Here is a 16,532-nt window from a genome sequence, read left to right on the forward strand (position 1 = left end):
GTAAGAACCCAGTCATTGAGATGCATGAATATAAGTAATTTCACACATGCAATCATCCAAATGATCTCCATTCACTGTCCAAAACCTGGACTTCCCTGGACATTATGTGTTAAGCTCAAGTTGCATAATGTGAAGACACAAGGGAAACTAGTTAGTTCCAGCAGGATTTGTACATCTGTTTGTTTCTTCTAATACAAAGTTGTCTGCTCACAGAATGAGAGCCTTAAAACCCCACATGGGTCCACAGTTCCTGTAAATAACACTCAAAATCATCATTGCTGACAGAGATCACACGGGCAGTATTTCTAACTCATTCTGTGCATTATACAGCATGCCGTGTATTATAATTTTCACATTTTTGTTTGGACACTCAGTAAGAGACTCAGTTTTCTTTCTTACTCATAAGACTCAGTAAAGCAAAAGAGACAGAAAGCTACATATGCAAAGTACTTTTTTAAATGAAAGAGTTTCAAATACCTTTTATGGAAGAACCATTAAAGAAAGTTTAAATGATTTGGTGAATTAGAGGTGCAGGGTCCTCCAATTGCTAGAAATTTCCATATCACGTATGTTTTATGTAAAACAATTCTTGATACCAGCTCCTTTGCCAGAGCTTATTCTTTATAATTAACGTCTGCTCATACCTTGTTCCGCTGTCCTGATTGCCAAAACAAAACCGTAGCTGCTGCTAGCCTTACTAAACTCGGTGTAAAAATAAAACCCGAGTAACTTCTCTCCAAGCACAGCACATACAGATTTTTCTTTCCGGGAGTTGATGAGCCACCCTCTTCTCTCAGCTGTCCCCACACACTCATCCTCCTGCATCCCCGGGAGCTGGAGGCTGTGCTGGCCGCGATGCTGTGTGGTGCAGCCACGGCTGCCTTAAGCGGCGGCAGCGAGAGTTGGGATCTATAAATTGTCCCTGCGTGCAGCAAGGCAGTGCTGACACACGGCAGGCTTTCGGCGGTGCTTGCCGGGTTATTGGTGCACGAAGCGGATGCCCAGGACGGTGCGGGGATGTAGTTCCCCAGGGTGAGACCTCCTGCAACGTTCACCTCCCCCTCCTTGCCTTTAATAAATGTGAATATCGGGTTAAAAGTAACGGGTTTCTGGTATTTCACTTGGGTTTCACTTCTTTTGCTTTAATGTGCCACGCAGCCTGAAAACGAAGTTACCCGACTCTCGCAGCCGCGCTCACCCAGCCCTGCTGCTTTCCAAGATTTTCACTCAAAGAATGGAAAACGCGAAAACTACCTGGAAACCAACCACAAGCCCCAAAACACCCAGCGGCTCTAGCCTCGTCCCGTACAACCCAAGCGCATCGCTGCCAGCAGGTGCCCCATCCCCCCCCATCCCTCCCACCCCTCCCCCCGCGGTGACCCCCCGTACCCCCCCCCCCCGTCGGGTAGGGGGCGGCCCCGCCGCCAAGTGGAGGGAGGGACCAAGGCGCTGCGGCGGCGACTTTACTCTTTAAATTGCTCTCCAAAGCGGATTACGGCTGATCCCTCCACGTCACGCCGGAGTTGCCCGGGGGGCAGCTCGCCGCCGCCGCCCGCTCTCCTCCCGCGGGGCGTCGGGGAGGCAGCACAGGGAGGCGAGTGGAGGACGGGAGGGAGAGGACGGGGGGAATGCCGCGGCGGGTTTAGCAGCAGCCGCCCCCGGGGGACGGGCGGAGCTCGGGGTGGGAGGCGGGTGCCGCCCGTCGGTGCGTGCCGGCGCCCATGAAGCGCTGCCGCGGCGCGGCACAAGCGGTGGCGGTGCGCTGAGCGCCCGCGGAGGGTGCCGTACGCTGGGCGGGCTCTGGGCTCCCCGGCGGGCGGGCGGGCGGGCGGCCGCAAGCTGCTGGCCACCATGCAGAAAAGCGTGCGGTACAACGAGGGGCATGCCCTGTACCTGGCGCTGCTAGCCCGCAGGGAAGGCACCAAGCGGGGCCACCTAAGCAAGAAGACGGCTGAGACCAACCGCTGGCACGAGAAGTGGTTCGCCCTCTACCAAAACGTGCTCTTCTACTTCGAGGGCGAGCAAAGCTCCCGGCCCGCCGGCATGTACATGCTGGAGGGTTGTAACTGCGAGAGGGTGCCGGCTCCCAAGGGCTGCACCGCCAGCAGCGCCAAGGACGCTGCGCTGGACAAGCAGGTACCGCCGCGCCGCGGGCAGCCCGACGGCCGCTCCGCTCCCCTCGGGCGGCGGGGGGAGCGCCCGCCTCGGGCTGGGCTGCGGGGCGGAGGGATGGAGGCAGGAGCGGGGAGGAGGACCGGCAGGGAGGGCCCTGGCGCAGCGCTCCCGCGGTGCGAGGGGAGAGCGAGGCGCTGCCGGAGCCCCGGCCGTCGGGGCGCTCGGGCCGTCTCCCCTCGCATCCCTCTGGGAGAGTGACGGTGACTGTCCGCAGGAGGCACAGTGCCGCTCCCAGAGCGCTCGAAGAGCAGCGGCCGCTCAGGAACTGGCAAGGCCAGTGACTTTCCCATCCCATCTAATAACTCTTCTTGTTTTTTTTTCCCCAGTGTCTGCACGCCTGATTTCAGTAGGGTGCCCAGAGAGTAGCATCTCACAAACTAGGTCTTAGTTGTCTTGATGCCAACACTTTTGTGATACAGCTGCACATTTCCAACCAAACTCAGCAAATAGAGGGTGCGAGGGGCCAAAGTACCACAGCAGCGCAGGGGTACTCTAAGGAGTCGCTGAGCCCGTCGCTGGGCAGCTGTGGGGCTTCTGCCTCTCTCAGCGATGCTGTGAGGGGTAACGGGCCCTCAGCTCTTCCTTGGGAACCACTCAGAGAGCTGGACTGGTGACTGGGCAGCGAGGGTGGTGAGCGTGTGCCCTGATTTGCAGCATGCGCCATTCAGTAGAAGTCAGCGGGTTCTTTGCTGGGCAGGTGTTGTGAAGCTGATTGTGCTTGCGATAGAAATGGTGGCACAACGCTCAAGGCAGATCTTGCATGGCTTTCATTGGGTGAAGAACTTTGGTGGGATCCAGTCCTGTGAGGGGTGACAGTTGATAACGCGCGAACTGCCAGAATCCCCCCCCCCAGAAAGCTGATCAGTTTGACATGCATGTGTCAAACAAACGAGTGGTTAAATACTATCTGTGTATTACATAACCGTGAAGAAAAGGACACTGTAATTGTTCAGCGTAGATAGAGATCGGGCATCTTAACCACATCCCTCCTATTGCCCCATGTAAATTCTTGATTTTATTTGCTGCCTGCTTGAAATTTGTTTGAATCTGCATCTGGGGTGGGCTAGTGCCCTTCTCCCTGAATAGGAGAAACCAAACAGGTATCAAACTGGTTTAGAAAAGTTTGAGTAATTGTAAGGAGGGTGATTTTGAGCTGACTGCAGGCATTTCCTGCTGATTGTGAGAAAGGGACACAGACCTAAGTCAGCTTCTGAAAACCAACACATCTGCGTGCTGCGCTGCACTAGCGTGATAACTTTGCAGGGAGAGCTCAGAACTTTGCCTTATGTTTGTGCTTTTTTGCCCATTTAGAACAAACACTTGCTGAAGCAGCCTTTGAGGTGGGTACATAGTTAATCAGGTGAACTTTGGGAAGTTGGGATGGTTGTGGTTATGTCATGTTCGTCCATCACATTCTTGCTTGTTGCTTTGAGGCATGTTTTTATAGGCAGTGATAAATGAAATGCTGGAGGATTCCCTAGATGAAATTAAACATGAATATTTCCCTGTCTGCTTTACATTGGCTTAGTACACTTGTTTATTGGTAGTGTTGTTAAACTATGGCTTGACTAAGAGAACTGTGTGAAAACAATGCCTTTCCATATCTGTTCTGCAGGAATCTTAAAAGTTGTGCTTTTATAGTGATGAATGTCTGAGTTGTTTGTAATTACATTTAGTGGTGCAGAGACAAAATAATTACAGGGGATGAAGCTGAATTTTGCTTTGCTTTAAACATCAACTATGTTCATGCTTTTAATAGTAGCAGACTGCTATTAAAGAGGCAGAAGAGCACGTCAGGTTTTTTTCATGGGATCCTAGTTTGAATTTTCAGGGAAGACCATCAGAAAAGATCTTTTTCCCATTCACCTTTCGCTTGATGCAGAATAAAACTTTTGAGTGTTAGTAGTTCTTACAGATGTTTACTCGTTAAAGTGCACCCTTGTTTGTATATTCATATAGAGACAAACCCTTCCTAAGGTGTACAGGAAGCTCCCTCAGCGACTAAAACTGATCAATCACAGGAAAAAAAGAGAAATACCTGAAAATTAAACAGTCCTTTTTATCCAGAAGATGTGCTTGTATTCTTACAGGTGTAAATTAATAAACTGTTAAGCTTCAGTTTATTAACAGAGGAAGACAAAGTTATTTTAATTAGATGATAATGAAAACTCAATGTCGTACATGTTAACTACTGGCAGTGTAAAAATACTGCCTATATTTAATTTGCTTTGATTTAACCACAGAAATGTGTTAATGGAATGGAAAAAAAAAAAAAGAAGCTCTATGCCAGTTTTTGAAGAATCAGATTTCTCTTCTCCAAAATAGAGAAAAGAAAAAAATAATCTCTTTTTGTTTGGGTTTTATTTACCTAGGTAATTTAGACATTAGAGTGATATGTGCTATAGAATTACACAGATGAGAGAGAGAGAGAGGAGGAAGAATTAATCACACAAGAGAGCTTCATTAGCATCCTTTGAGTGGATATTGGAAAACACAATGCATTTTCTTTAAGTTATGTAACTGAAGATTATGCAAAATGCATGCAGAACAAATAGATTTTGTTTTCCTTAGTTTGCAGATCCGTTTAATTTTAGTTCGAGTTGCTTAAGGATTGCTTGTCACGTCATATGCCAGGTAAGAACTGTTCTGAGAAGTTGCCAGAGTTCAGCAGGGAGGGTGCTGGAGCCATACTTCCCTATACAGGAGACTGCATTTTGGTCAACAGATGTGTTTAGGTTTGGGTATGTAGCTCCCGACAATCCCAGCAGCTTAGTGATTTCACATTTAACCACTACTGGTCCTGTTACGCCCTTTCAGCAGTCCATCATGAGCAGACGTTAAAGTATTACAGGAGCTGTACCATCATTTTGTGGAAGATTCCAAATGTCTTCATAAGATTTGCTATAATATTAAAGTATTAAGAGCTTAAAAAAAAAAAGCAAGGACAGAATGTGTGCTTTTTTTTTGGGGGGGGGGGTGTGTGCCTATTCCATTAAGATATTAGTATATTTTTTTCCTTCAGAAGGGTATTTGCTTCCAAGCAGATTCTGTTAAAAGTTTCTTTATTAATACTAACAAACTGCATAATGCATGAATCAGTTGATATTCTGGGAATATGGGATCAAATCGAGTATGTTGCAGATATTAAGTGATTTGTAGAGGGAGTTTTTATTTGTAAAGTGTTTTGATCTCCCTCAGATTTTAGAAGAGGTTTTGTAAATGCCAAACAGGTGTAGCTCTCTGCTCTGATTTATTGAAAGAACAACAATGTGGAAGAAGCTGAGTTTCAAACCAGCAAATTAGGACATGAAAATACTACAGGTGAACAGCTAAGATTCTGGTATTGGTTACACTGCTTTTTCCCACAGAAACCATAGGCTGTAAACAAATGCAGCTCCCAGCAAGTCTTCCACTGTGACAATGACAGACTTAATGAGAATGAATTTCAGCTTTTGTTTCAAAAGCTCTGGAAGGAGAACTGCTTTGTCTCTGCGAGCGGCTAGTCTCTTTCAAAAGTGAAATAAAATGCCTAAAAATGATGATTCCTGCAGTGTTTCATAGGAAGCTGGCACTTGTTACCCAGCAAGTTCACAGATTTTTTTTAAAGACTGTTGGAACCATGTGAATAGAGGAATGTAAATATTATTATTATTATTGTCTGCATTGGGAGGAGGCCTGAATGTTTAATTTCTTTTGTAACTGTGGATTGAATACGTGGAAATGTTCTGATATAATTATTAATAATTGTCTTAGTGTATTTAAGCTTGTAAATGTTACACGATTTGACCAGATACTATTCTTTGTATCTTGCCTGCAATAATCTTCCTCCCACTTAGCAAAATTAAATGCAGTATTAAGTCCATGTCCCCACAGATTAACAGAATCCAATTATTTGAATTTTTTCAGCTTACTGTAGCTCTGTATTTATTTTATAAAGGACATAGTGGTTTTGCAGTGTTTGAAATCTCTCTATTTTACATACATTCCTTGAAGTGATAAGGCAGGCATATGCCACCAACAGCTTTTGCTGTACCTCTCTGTTAATTCAGTGTATATAAAACCTAGCAACAGCACTTACAGGTCATTTTTTCTGAAGATACAATGAATTAAAAGTTCATATCTTCAATTTTATTGGACACACACTCCACACTCCTTCTGCCCCCCATGTGTTGTTAAGCATCCTTTGTCTGTTAGATGTAGTAGACAGCTGACTTTTTGGCAAGATAGCTTCCCACCTTCCAGCATAATATTGTCCATAAATCTTACTGCTTGCGTGTGGGCAAGTAACTGGAATGTCCCAGTGCAAAGGTCCACTGGAGATGCCCGTGTTTTAGAAATTTCCTGCAGCATTTCAAAAATAATAGATGATTTTGTCTTCTCAGTACATAAGAAGAAAAAAAATTTGATGGTTTTTTTTCCCCTCTAAACTTTTTTTTTTTTTGATGAACTACCTTCAACAGAAGGAGTTAATTAAAAAAGGTGGCCAGCGGGAAAGTTTTAAGATTTTAGCGCTATTAGGATTAGTGTTTCTGTAAGACCCTCTCAGAATAGAGTCTTTAAATGGTTCTTCCATGAAGACAACTTTGGGGTAACTAGCACTTGTTTACTTTCCCAGGTAACCCCTGTCCCCCCTCCACCGTTCAGTTGCTGTCATGCGACGATACAGTTTGTGAACACATTCACGAAATACATTGGTTCAAGTGGTTTTGAGATGCATTTAAGGAGTAACTGCAAAATGAGTTGCTGACGTTGCGCTTAAGGCAAGCTGCATCGAAGTGGTTGCCTCTGGCTCTTCGTGCAGAACTGTAAAGTGAATTTACAGTGTGCTTTCTGGCCTAAGGCAACAGGTGGTAAATAAATAGAAACCCTTGTGATCTCTCCAGGGACTGAACTTTGCTATTTGATAAATGTTTTGTGTTTACCTGCTTGCTTAGTAATGAGCACATTTTGGGGATAAATAGAAGAACAGAAAATCTCATGGCCATATTTATTGCTATTTTGCCAAAATTTAAGCATTTCATTTTAACCCGTGAAAATGTATGTTTTTACTGTAGTGTTATGAAATGGGCTGTTTGTAACTATGCAGAAGTGGGCAATCTAGCCAGCTGAGAAGTGAGTTACAGGTATAACTAGTTTATTTTTTAAATGCCATCCTCTTGAAAAGTTAGTTAAATTCACATAGACGTAACTTGGAGAATATCGATGCCATTGAATAGTTTAATATTAAGCCTTTGGCTCCCTTGATCCATGTGAAGTGACTTTGGTCAGGAATTGGAGACTGATCCATTGTTTTCTGTTCTTGAGTGTCTCTAGGCTTGAGGGTAAAAGGCAATAAAAGACACTGCCTGAATATCTTAGACTAAAGAGTAATTAAAAGAACATTGGGAGTGATGGTCATGAGACCAGATTTTGGTGAGAAAGTATTATTGAAGAGAAACCACAGGGTGAAATCCTTAACGTTTCTCTGTGAGGTATCGTAAGAGCCTGAAATATTACAGTATGCTTTAACAGAAGTGCATACTCTTTAATTAAGTTATTGGAAAAATAATTAGATCCCAGGCAAATGACATTTGGCAAAGGCGTATTTGTGGAGTTACTGGGAAATCCTTTTAGCTAACAGGTGAAATGTCAGCGAGTGAAAGACTGGAAGCTGGTTAGAACTAAATTAAAAATGCATCCCAAAGTGTAGAGACCAAAAAAGTGACACAGACACTTACCATGTAAGAATAATGTGTTTCACTTTCTCAGCCTTAGGCATCACATGAAGGCTGTGCAAAGTGACCAGAACCTATGTACAGCAGTGTAGCTCACACTGATAATGTGAACACTCAACATTTAAAATACAGTATAATAACAGTTTAACACAAATTTTATTCTTCCACCAGTCTTACAGCCAATGCTACTACTTTTTTCGTTTTGTCTCCTTTGTTGGCAGAGTTGTATTGATTTGGTTTGATCTGTTTAGTTCCTCAAATGTAAGAGGAAATTTGTAGAAAACAAAAAAATCTGAGCACAAAAAAAGCAAGTCAGTCCCTAATCTACTGAATAATTTATCTTAATTTGCCTTTATTTAACTTTTAAAATAGATTTGGATTTTTTTCTTCTTCATCATCATCTAAGCAGACCGGTAAGTCATGTACCCTGATCTCTGGTCGCATGCTACCCATATTAATTTCTCACCAGACAGAGCTGCTTCTATTTCTGTAGTAATATGGCAGCATTATAACTGTCTTTATGCATTTATGTGTTATGTATTACAATGTAATCATTAGTAATATAGCACCATTTTTTTTTTTATCCACTTGCTGAGTATTTTCCATCCTAAGAATCTGCATGTACAACAAAAGCTGTCATGGTTGCTCAATTTGGCCATATACATTAAAGTTACCAGTCTTGTTTTTCCACTTGCAATATGTCTACATTACTGAGTAGTTCATGCAAAGAGGGAAGGGACAGCGCACGATTTGGTGCAGCCTGTTGTGGTTCCTGGCATGTATGTCCATATTGCATCTTGAGCAACAGCGACGCCCAACCCAGTTGGTAGCGCATAGTGCATATGTAGACAGCTGATTGCTCGCATTGCAAGTGAGGCAATCTAGGTAGTGTCCCGTGGTGCAACTTCCACGTCTAGTGGAGCAGATTCACACCAAAAAGAACCCCTTCAGTGCAGTAAATCATTAACAGACTTCATGCAGCTGGTGAAGGTAGCGAGGTCTGAAAATATCAAGTCCCTGCTTTTGGCCATTCTTAACGACAGATTTTTGCTGCTAGCAGTAGCACACCTCTCTAGATCCACCACTTCAAAGCAAGTTTGGTACCACGGCTGCTGCGGAGTCTGAGGCAACACGAACCCATTTTTCAGTGTGAATGTTCTAAGCTTTCTCACTTTGTGCTTCCTAAAGTGATAATGGACTGGCCAAATTTAGGTACTCTTTCATAGATCTGCCAGTAGGGGGGGTGTATATTTTGTCTGGATTGAAAACAATGTCAGTGTTTGTTCCCTGATTGTTGACCAGCCACAGCAATTCAGAAAGACAGTGTTGTCTGCCTGTCATATACTTGAAGGAAAATGAGATTCCACGTAGTACCTCTTTTCGTTTTTTTTCTGTCTACCAGCCTTTACTGATGCTGAAGATTGATTGAGGGAGAGTTTTTTTTAACACCGTGCCTCTGCAGTAGATGTCTAGGAACATATGCTTACAGTCTAGCTTCCAATGTTTTTTTGACTTACCAATCCCATAAGGTTTTCTGTTTGAGGTACAGAATCAGTGTACACAGAAGCAGAGGCTTCCCCAATTCAATCCAGCCATTTCAATATCTCTATTGTATTTTCCATGAGCTCAGAACTAACTTTTATTAAGTGCGTAATAAAATGCCAATTCTGAACTGAGGTATATTGTTATAAGTGATTTTACTTCCACAGTTTTACAGTGGAAGCATTTTATTGTGGCAGATCTAATCAATTCCACTACTTCTTTTGAAAAAATGGATTGTGTTTTAAGAGTTAAATGCTCTAACTATTGAAAAGGATCAGGGATTATATTCTCTCCTTTCCTCTCATGGCATTGTGGAACAGTCACTTTTGTCCATTTTTTGCCTTTTGTGTTTTTGACAGTGGTATAGTGGTTGAGTAATAGAATTGTATGCTGCTTAATTGTTCTGCAGATCTGACCTAATGTGGTTCAAGATCCTAAATTACTGTGAAATTGCCATTGCACTACACTGTGTCCTTTGCAATCTTTTGAACTCAGCAAGCTCATTATATTGCTTTTTAAAAAATATTAAGCCTCTATTTAGCATTCTTTGAATAAATTACAAACTCTCTAAATGTCTGTACAATTGCAGCAGTGGAATGTAGGGTAGGATGCCTGATGTTGTCTCCCTTGAGTTCAGCAGGACTTCTGACACCATCTCTTATAACATCCTCATTAGCAAGCTTGGGAAGTGTGGGTTGGGTGAGTGGACAGTAAGGTGGGTTGAGAACTGGCTGAATGGCAGAGCCCAGAGGGTTGTGGTAAGCGGCACAGAGTCTAGTTGGAGGCCTGTATCTAGTGGTGTGCCCCAAGGGTCGGTGCTTGGTCTGGTCTTATTCAACATACTCATCAATGATCTCGACGAGGGGACAGAGCGTACGCTCAGCAAATTCGCTGATGATACTAAGCTGGCAAGAGTGGCCAACGCACCAGAGGGCTGCGCTGCCATTCAGTGAGATCTGGACAGACTAGAGAGTTGGGCAAAGAGAAACCAAATGAAACTCAATAAGGGCAAGTGTAGGGTCCTGCACCTAGAGAAGAACAGCCCCAGGGACCAGTACAGGTTAGAGGTTGACCTGCTGGGAAGCAGCCCTGAGGAGAAGGACCTGGGAGTCCTGGTGCACAGCGAGCTCTCCATGAGCCAGCAGTGTGCCCTCGTGGCCAAGAAGGCCAATGGTACCTGGGGTGCATTAAGAAGAGTGTGGCCAGCAGGTCGAGAGAGGTTATCCTCCCCCTCTACTCTGCCCTGGTGATGCCACATCCGGAATATTGTGTCCAGTTCTGGGCTCCCCAGTTCAAGAAAGACAGGGAGCTACTGGGGAGAGTCTAGAGGAGGGCTACGAGGATGATGAGGGGACTGGAGTATCTCTCTTATGAGGAAAGACTGAGAGTGCTGGGGCTGTTGAGCCTGGAGAAGAGAAGACTGAGAGGGGATCTTATCAATGCTTATAAATATCTAAAGGGTGGACGTCTAGAGGAAGGGGCCAGACTCTTTTCAGTGGTGCCTGGTGACAGGACAAGGGACAATAGGCACAAACTGGAACACAGGAAGTTCCACCTGAACAGGAGATCCCGCTCTAGCGGGGGGTTAGACTAGATGATCTCCAGAGATCCCTTCCAACCCCTACCAATCTGTGAATCTGTGAATCGATGCTGCTCATGCAACAAAGGTAGAAGTGATCTCTGTGAAAGTAGTGGTTAAAACAAATAGAGGTGTCATTTAAATACCAAAGACTGATGGTTTTTCAGATCAGGTGTCCGAACTGAGTTGCATCTGAAACTGCTGGTTTTTGTGTTGACCATATTTGCAGTAATTCCTTCTTATCTCACTGGCTGTTGTGAAAATAAATGGATTAATGCTAAGGAAGCATCTGAATGATGGAATAAGTGTCATAGGACATCATATAAGTTTCTGAACTCTGCTGGTTAGTGTGCCATAGATAAAGCAGGGAGACATGCATTCAAGAATCAAGATAAAGCAGAACATGAAATCATGTCTCACTTGTATGTGGTAACTGAACAAGGATCTCCTGGAAGAAGAATCATGTAATAAAGGACTGCAGTCATTATGCATGGGACTAAATTAACAATACACAAGGCAGCCTTAAATGATTGCTTCTTCTAACCTTTGTGTACCTGACTTTGTAATCTAATGCCAAAAACGGAAATAAAAAAGTGTACCAAAAAACCAAAAAACAACATGAAATTGAGGTACAAATACATGTAAAAAAATGAAGCTTTTTGACCCATGTGATTATGTTATGGAAACACCCAGATAGAGACAATTCATTTTGCTGCAGATTTGTTGTTGTAGTGGGTGTAAGCTCATAGGCCCTAGACTAGAGTTTTTCTCGTATTTTTGCTGCCTGCTGCAGATGGAAGTTTCATAAGTGCATTACTTGGTGGCCTGAGGGAAAGCCTAGGTCGCTGGTGTCCAGTATTATACGGTCCAAAATGTGCAGCGACCTGAGAGAGCTCCGTCATCAGCAGTATGAAAATTGCTGCAGACCTTCAGAGAAGTCATGTCTGCGCCATGTATACTAGTACTAAAACGCTTTAGAGAGAGATACTCTTCCCTGAATCCTGCACTACGTTCTTGTAGCTTAGCAGCAGATAACTTGGCTGTGTGCCAGCAAAGTGAAGGAAGTATAGGCAAGCACTCAGATCTACTTGACAATTTAGAGTGATGCCAAGTGGTTCCATGTGAAATAAATAAATGGAGAAATTTACCTTCCATAGAAGGGGCGGCGGGGGGCGGGGGGGAACAAGTATCTTCCCAGCTCTGATTTTAAAATAGCTTTTAGAATCATAGAATGGTTTGGGTTGGAAGGAACCTTAAAAATCATCTAGTTCCAACCCCCTGCCATGGGCAAGGACACCCTCTGCTAGCCCAGGTTGCCCAAAGCCCCATCCAACCTGGCCTTGAACACTTCCAGGGATGGGGCAGCCACAACCTCTCTGGGCAATCTCTTCCGGTCTCTCACCAGCCTCACAGTGAAGAATTTTTTTGTAATATCTAGTCTAAATCTACCCTCATTTAGTTTAAAGCCATTATCCTTTGGTCCTATCACTCCATGCCCTTGTAAACAGTCCCTCTCCAGCTTTCCTGTAGGCCCCTTTAGGTACTGGAAGGCTGCAATAAGGTCTCCCCAGAGCCTTCTCTTCTCCAGGCTGAACAAGCCCAACTCTGTCTTCATAGGGGAGGTGCTCTAGCCCTCTGATCGTCTTTGGGGCCCTCCTCTGGACTCACTCCAACAGCTCCATGTCTCTCTTGTACTGGGACCCCCAGAGCTGGACGCGGTACTCCAGGTGGGGTCTCTCAAGAGCGGAGTAGAGGGGCAGAATCCCCTCCCTTGACCTGCTGGTCATGCTGGTTTTGATGTAGCCCAGGACACGGTTGGCTTTCTGGGCTGCAAGCGCACACTGCCGGCTCATGTTGAGCTTCTCATCCACCAGCACCTCCAAGTCCTTCTCAAGGCTGCTCTCAATCCATTCTTTGCCCAGCCTGTAGTTGTGCTTGGGATCGCCCCGACCCATTTTCTTAAAGTTCATTGACTTTCTGCAAATACTACTTTGATTTTTTATTTTATTTTTACTTTTTTGAAGATAGTTTAATGTGCATGTGTGTTACGTGTGTTCATAGGCTGGGTGGTACAGAGTAGAAGGATGGCAATTTGGGTTATGTACATCCTGGGTGTGTTTGCTTCCTGAGCCCCTCACTCCCTTTGGCCTCCTGGTGAGTCAGTTTCTTGACTGCCTTACTTCTGCAGTAGTAAAACAGGCCTAATAGTGCTTCCCATATGCTAGCATATGGGTAACACCATCTGCATGGGGATATTTGTTTATCCTTGCAGTATTTTAGGGTGTTCATCTGTGACTTAATGGGTGAACGCAGAAGTGGTTACTGAATCATAACGTATCATGTGCATGTTTCTGCACACAGGAAAAGCACGTGGTCAGACCTGAGAAGTGCCTAATCCTGCAGCTGGGATATTACTCTTGTAATTCATGACTTTATATCCCTCTGCCACTGAGACCTGTTGCGTACACCTTGCAGATTTGTCTTTCCAGGCAAAATGCTCTCAGTAGTTCCGTTGACCTCAGTTGTACCACCTCTTGTTTCAGGCATTTTGGTTTTGATGCACTTCACTGAAATTGGAGTGAGTTTCTCGTGGGTTTTTTTTTTTGTGAATAAGTTATTTGTAATTATAGCAGGTCCTCTTAGTACTGCTTGTGCTAGCAGGGTGTTTGTCACGACCTATGATTTTCATAATCACTGAAATTCACTGCTAGGCTAATACTATATGGTTGTACGCACATTTTACTTCATTTTTCCAGTGTTGTCCTCTCTGAGTCTTAACTTTCAGTGTTTGCTTTGCCTTTTGTAGATTTCAGACTGCTTGGTTTTGTTTTTGTGGTCTTGTTTCTGCCCCACAAATATTAATGAAGTGCTTCTGAATTGCCTCGTGTGCAGTGCTGGGAATACTGTATGAGTTTCCTTAGTCTCTGTGCTTGTTTCATTCAGGTAATGCTAGAAAACGCCTCAACATGCTAGCAAGAGGGAACACATGAACAAAACCAAGTACCTGTGTAAGACTTACTTCATCACTTGTGTCCTTTCTCATGGCTTCTCAAATGCATTATGTCCTACTTGTGCAACTGCTTCAGTAGCTTCCAGGGCAACAGCTTTTATTTCTTGGTCTGCTGAGAGATCCTGACTTTCTACTGTTGTTTTCAAGATGGGTGGAGAAGTGTAAGCAACCAAGTCTCCTTAATCTGACAGTGGTGCAGTGCACAGGAGGATACTTTAAAAATCAAGATTTAATGTACTTTACTCAGCTTCCATGCAACCAGCTTGGAAGAAAGTACTGTGGTGTAAGCCTCAAAGAGCTGTTGCGGACAGTGCACTGCAAGGTGTGGGTTATACCTGAGAGAGTAATAGCTGTAATATTTGTAATCTCCCTGGGAGTCCTTGGGTGTTCACCTTCATGTATCTCCTCACCTCTCGTGCTCGCAGGATGGTTTCCTGTAGCAGACACCCTTGTGACCACAGTCCACTTTGTGACGCAGCCCCTTTCTTTCTTAACTCATATCTTGGCTGCTTGGTCTTGCTATTGCCAGACTTCCATACCTTTCCTTTTATGGGTCAGGTACTATATGTCTAGGGTGTAGGAAATGTGTAAGACATCAGGTGAAGACCTAACGAATTGGCTACATGACAAGTGTAAGACTAAATGTTGGGTCAGCTTTAAATGACCTGTAGAAGAAGCTGAATGTCCAAAAGGAGCTCTAATTCAGATTTTTGTCTCTGATTTTGCTTTTTGACCTCTGAGGTGGAGTGTGAGATTTGTTAACTAAGAACAGAAAAACATGCGGGATCCCAGGCATCTCATTTTTTTGAATAGTGTCTTTTCATCTTTCCTAATATGTTTAGGTATTTGGACTTTGCCTTCTTACTATAATGTCTGCATTTGACAGTAAAAATAGCAGGGATTTTTCTATAAATTACTCCAGTTCAATTTAAAAATTCAGGATTTTCTAAATTCTTGAGTGACTCAGGGACACAAGACCCAATGACTTTGAATCCGTCCATAGTCTTTAATAATGTTTTATATCCCATCCAATAGTATCAAAACTTTTTGCTTGAGTGAACCTCATACTGCAGGCTTGAAGATTTGAAGTCCGTAGAATGATCATTGTGATTGGGAGACGTTCCTAAAGACTGGAAGAGAGCAGGTATCACTTGTATCTTCAAGAAGGGCAAAAAGAAAGATCCAGGGAAGTACAGTCCAGTCAGTCTCACCATAATCCCTGGGAAGGTGATGAAGAAAATCCTCCTGGAAAGCATTCCCACAGACATGAGTGCAAGAAGGTGATTGGGAGTGGTTAGCATGGATTTACAAAGGGGAATTCATGCTTGACCAACCTGACAGCCTTCCACAATGAGGTGATTGACTTGGTGGACAAGGGGAGAGTAGTGGAGGTTGTTTATCTTGACTTTAGTAAAGTCTTTGATGCTGTCTCCCATAACATCATCATTGTAGACAGCTGACAAAGTATAGGTTAGAGAAGTGGACAGTGATGTGGATTGAGAACTGACTGAACGACCAGGCCCAGAGGACAAGTAAAAGATGATGTCGAACCTTCACCCAGGACATTTAGTTCTAAGAGAGAACTGTTGGCTCAAATAGTAGGAATTTTTTTTGTAAGGGAAAACTGCAGGGCTTCCCATTTCACTTTCTTACATTTTCCGCTCTGCTTGTTGTCAGGAAGTAAAATCATGGGTGAAAAGAAATATATATGCCAGGACTTTGTTTTAAGTTGCTGTACAGTGATCAGACTTACTTTTCTTTCTCTGGACGAAATTTAATATTGGCTCAGCATCTTAGCTGGTGTGTTACTGAGAACCATAATAAAAATCTGAATTCAAAATTTCTAAGAGTTTTCTGAAAAGTAGAAAGATGAAAATCCTTTCTGGCTTTTTGTGTTTGCGATGTGCTTTTTTTTTCTTTTTGCATACATTAGTGCAGCATGTATGTGGCATCTATTTTCTACTTCAGTTCTTTTCTGTTTTCTGGGGGAGTGAGAGAGGTTGTTTTCTTTTTAATCATTTCCCATCTGATTTAAATTTGAAGTAGTCATTCTGGTTTGGCAAACATTTAGATTGTAGCAGGAAAAAATTGTGCAACTAGAATAAACTTAACTTTAAACTTTTTGCGTTAATGAGCAGAATGTGATATAACTGTTGCTAACTAAGGCTGAAGGCTTTTTTCCTTCTCTTGAGGTACTTGGAGTATATACATAATTCAGCATTTTTCTGCTTTTGTCGTCTTCTTGTGCTGAGCAGTAATAATATTTACAAAATACTTAGTTTTGATATCCTGGGAAATGTAACATAGCTTTCGATCTTCTTCAGGCTATATTTATTATAGAGACAGAAGGAAAGAGAGGAAAGTGGTTTTTAAGCTTTAGTATATTCAAGAAACTGCCCGAAGGGCTAGTGTTGGCTCTAGTGTGTTATCACTCTGTTGCCCTTTTTCTTCCCAAGCTTCCTTGTGTCCTTTACTTGTCGGTAGTATTTATTCAGGTGTCTTTTTCTTTTTC

At 43.5% G+C, this 16,532-nt stretch overlaps 1 protein-coding gene across 4 annotated transcripts in view; it reads left to right on the forward strand.

Annotated features, from left to right (window-relative positions):
* Nucleotides 1-1,560: 1,560 nt before the first annotated feature.
* RASGRF2 (Ras protein specific guanine nucleotide releasing factor 2) overlaps nt 1,561-16,532 on the forward strand; it is a 131,962-nt gene continuing 116,990 nt past the window's right edge. The window contains exon 1 of one of the 4 annotated variants that reach the window (XM_054810426.1): nt 1,561-1,594. Coding sequence is in view for 2 of the 4 variants with exons in the window: in XM_054810423.1 (XP_054666398.1) it covers nt 1,852-2,136 (285 nt within the window). In the remaining 2 variants the exon portion in view is untranslated. Of the gene's footprint in view, nt 1,595-1,731; nt 2,137-13,973; nt 14,019-16,532 lie in introns of those variants that run through there. The other 3 variants (XM_054810423.1, XM_054810424.1, XM_054810425.1) reach the window with 3 other exon arrangements.

This window comes from Grus americana, chromosome Z, assembly GCF_028858705.1.
Source record: "Grus americana isolate bGruAme1 chromosome Z, bGruAme1.mat, whole genome shotgun sequence".
Taxonomy (NCBI): domain Eukaryota; kingdom Metazoa; phylum Chordata; class Aves; order Gruiformes; family Gruidae; genus Grus; species Grus americana.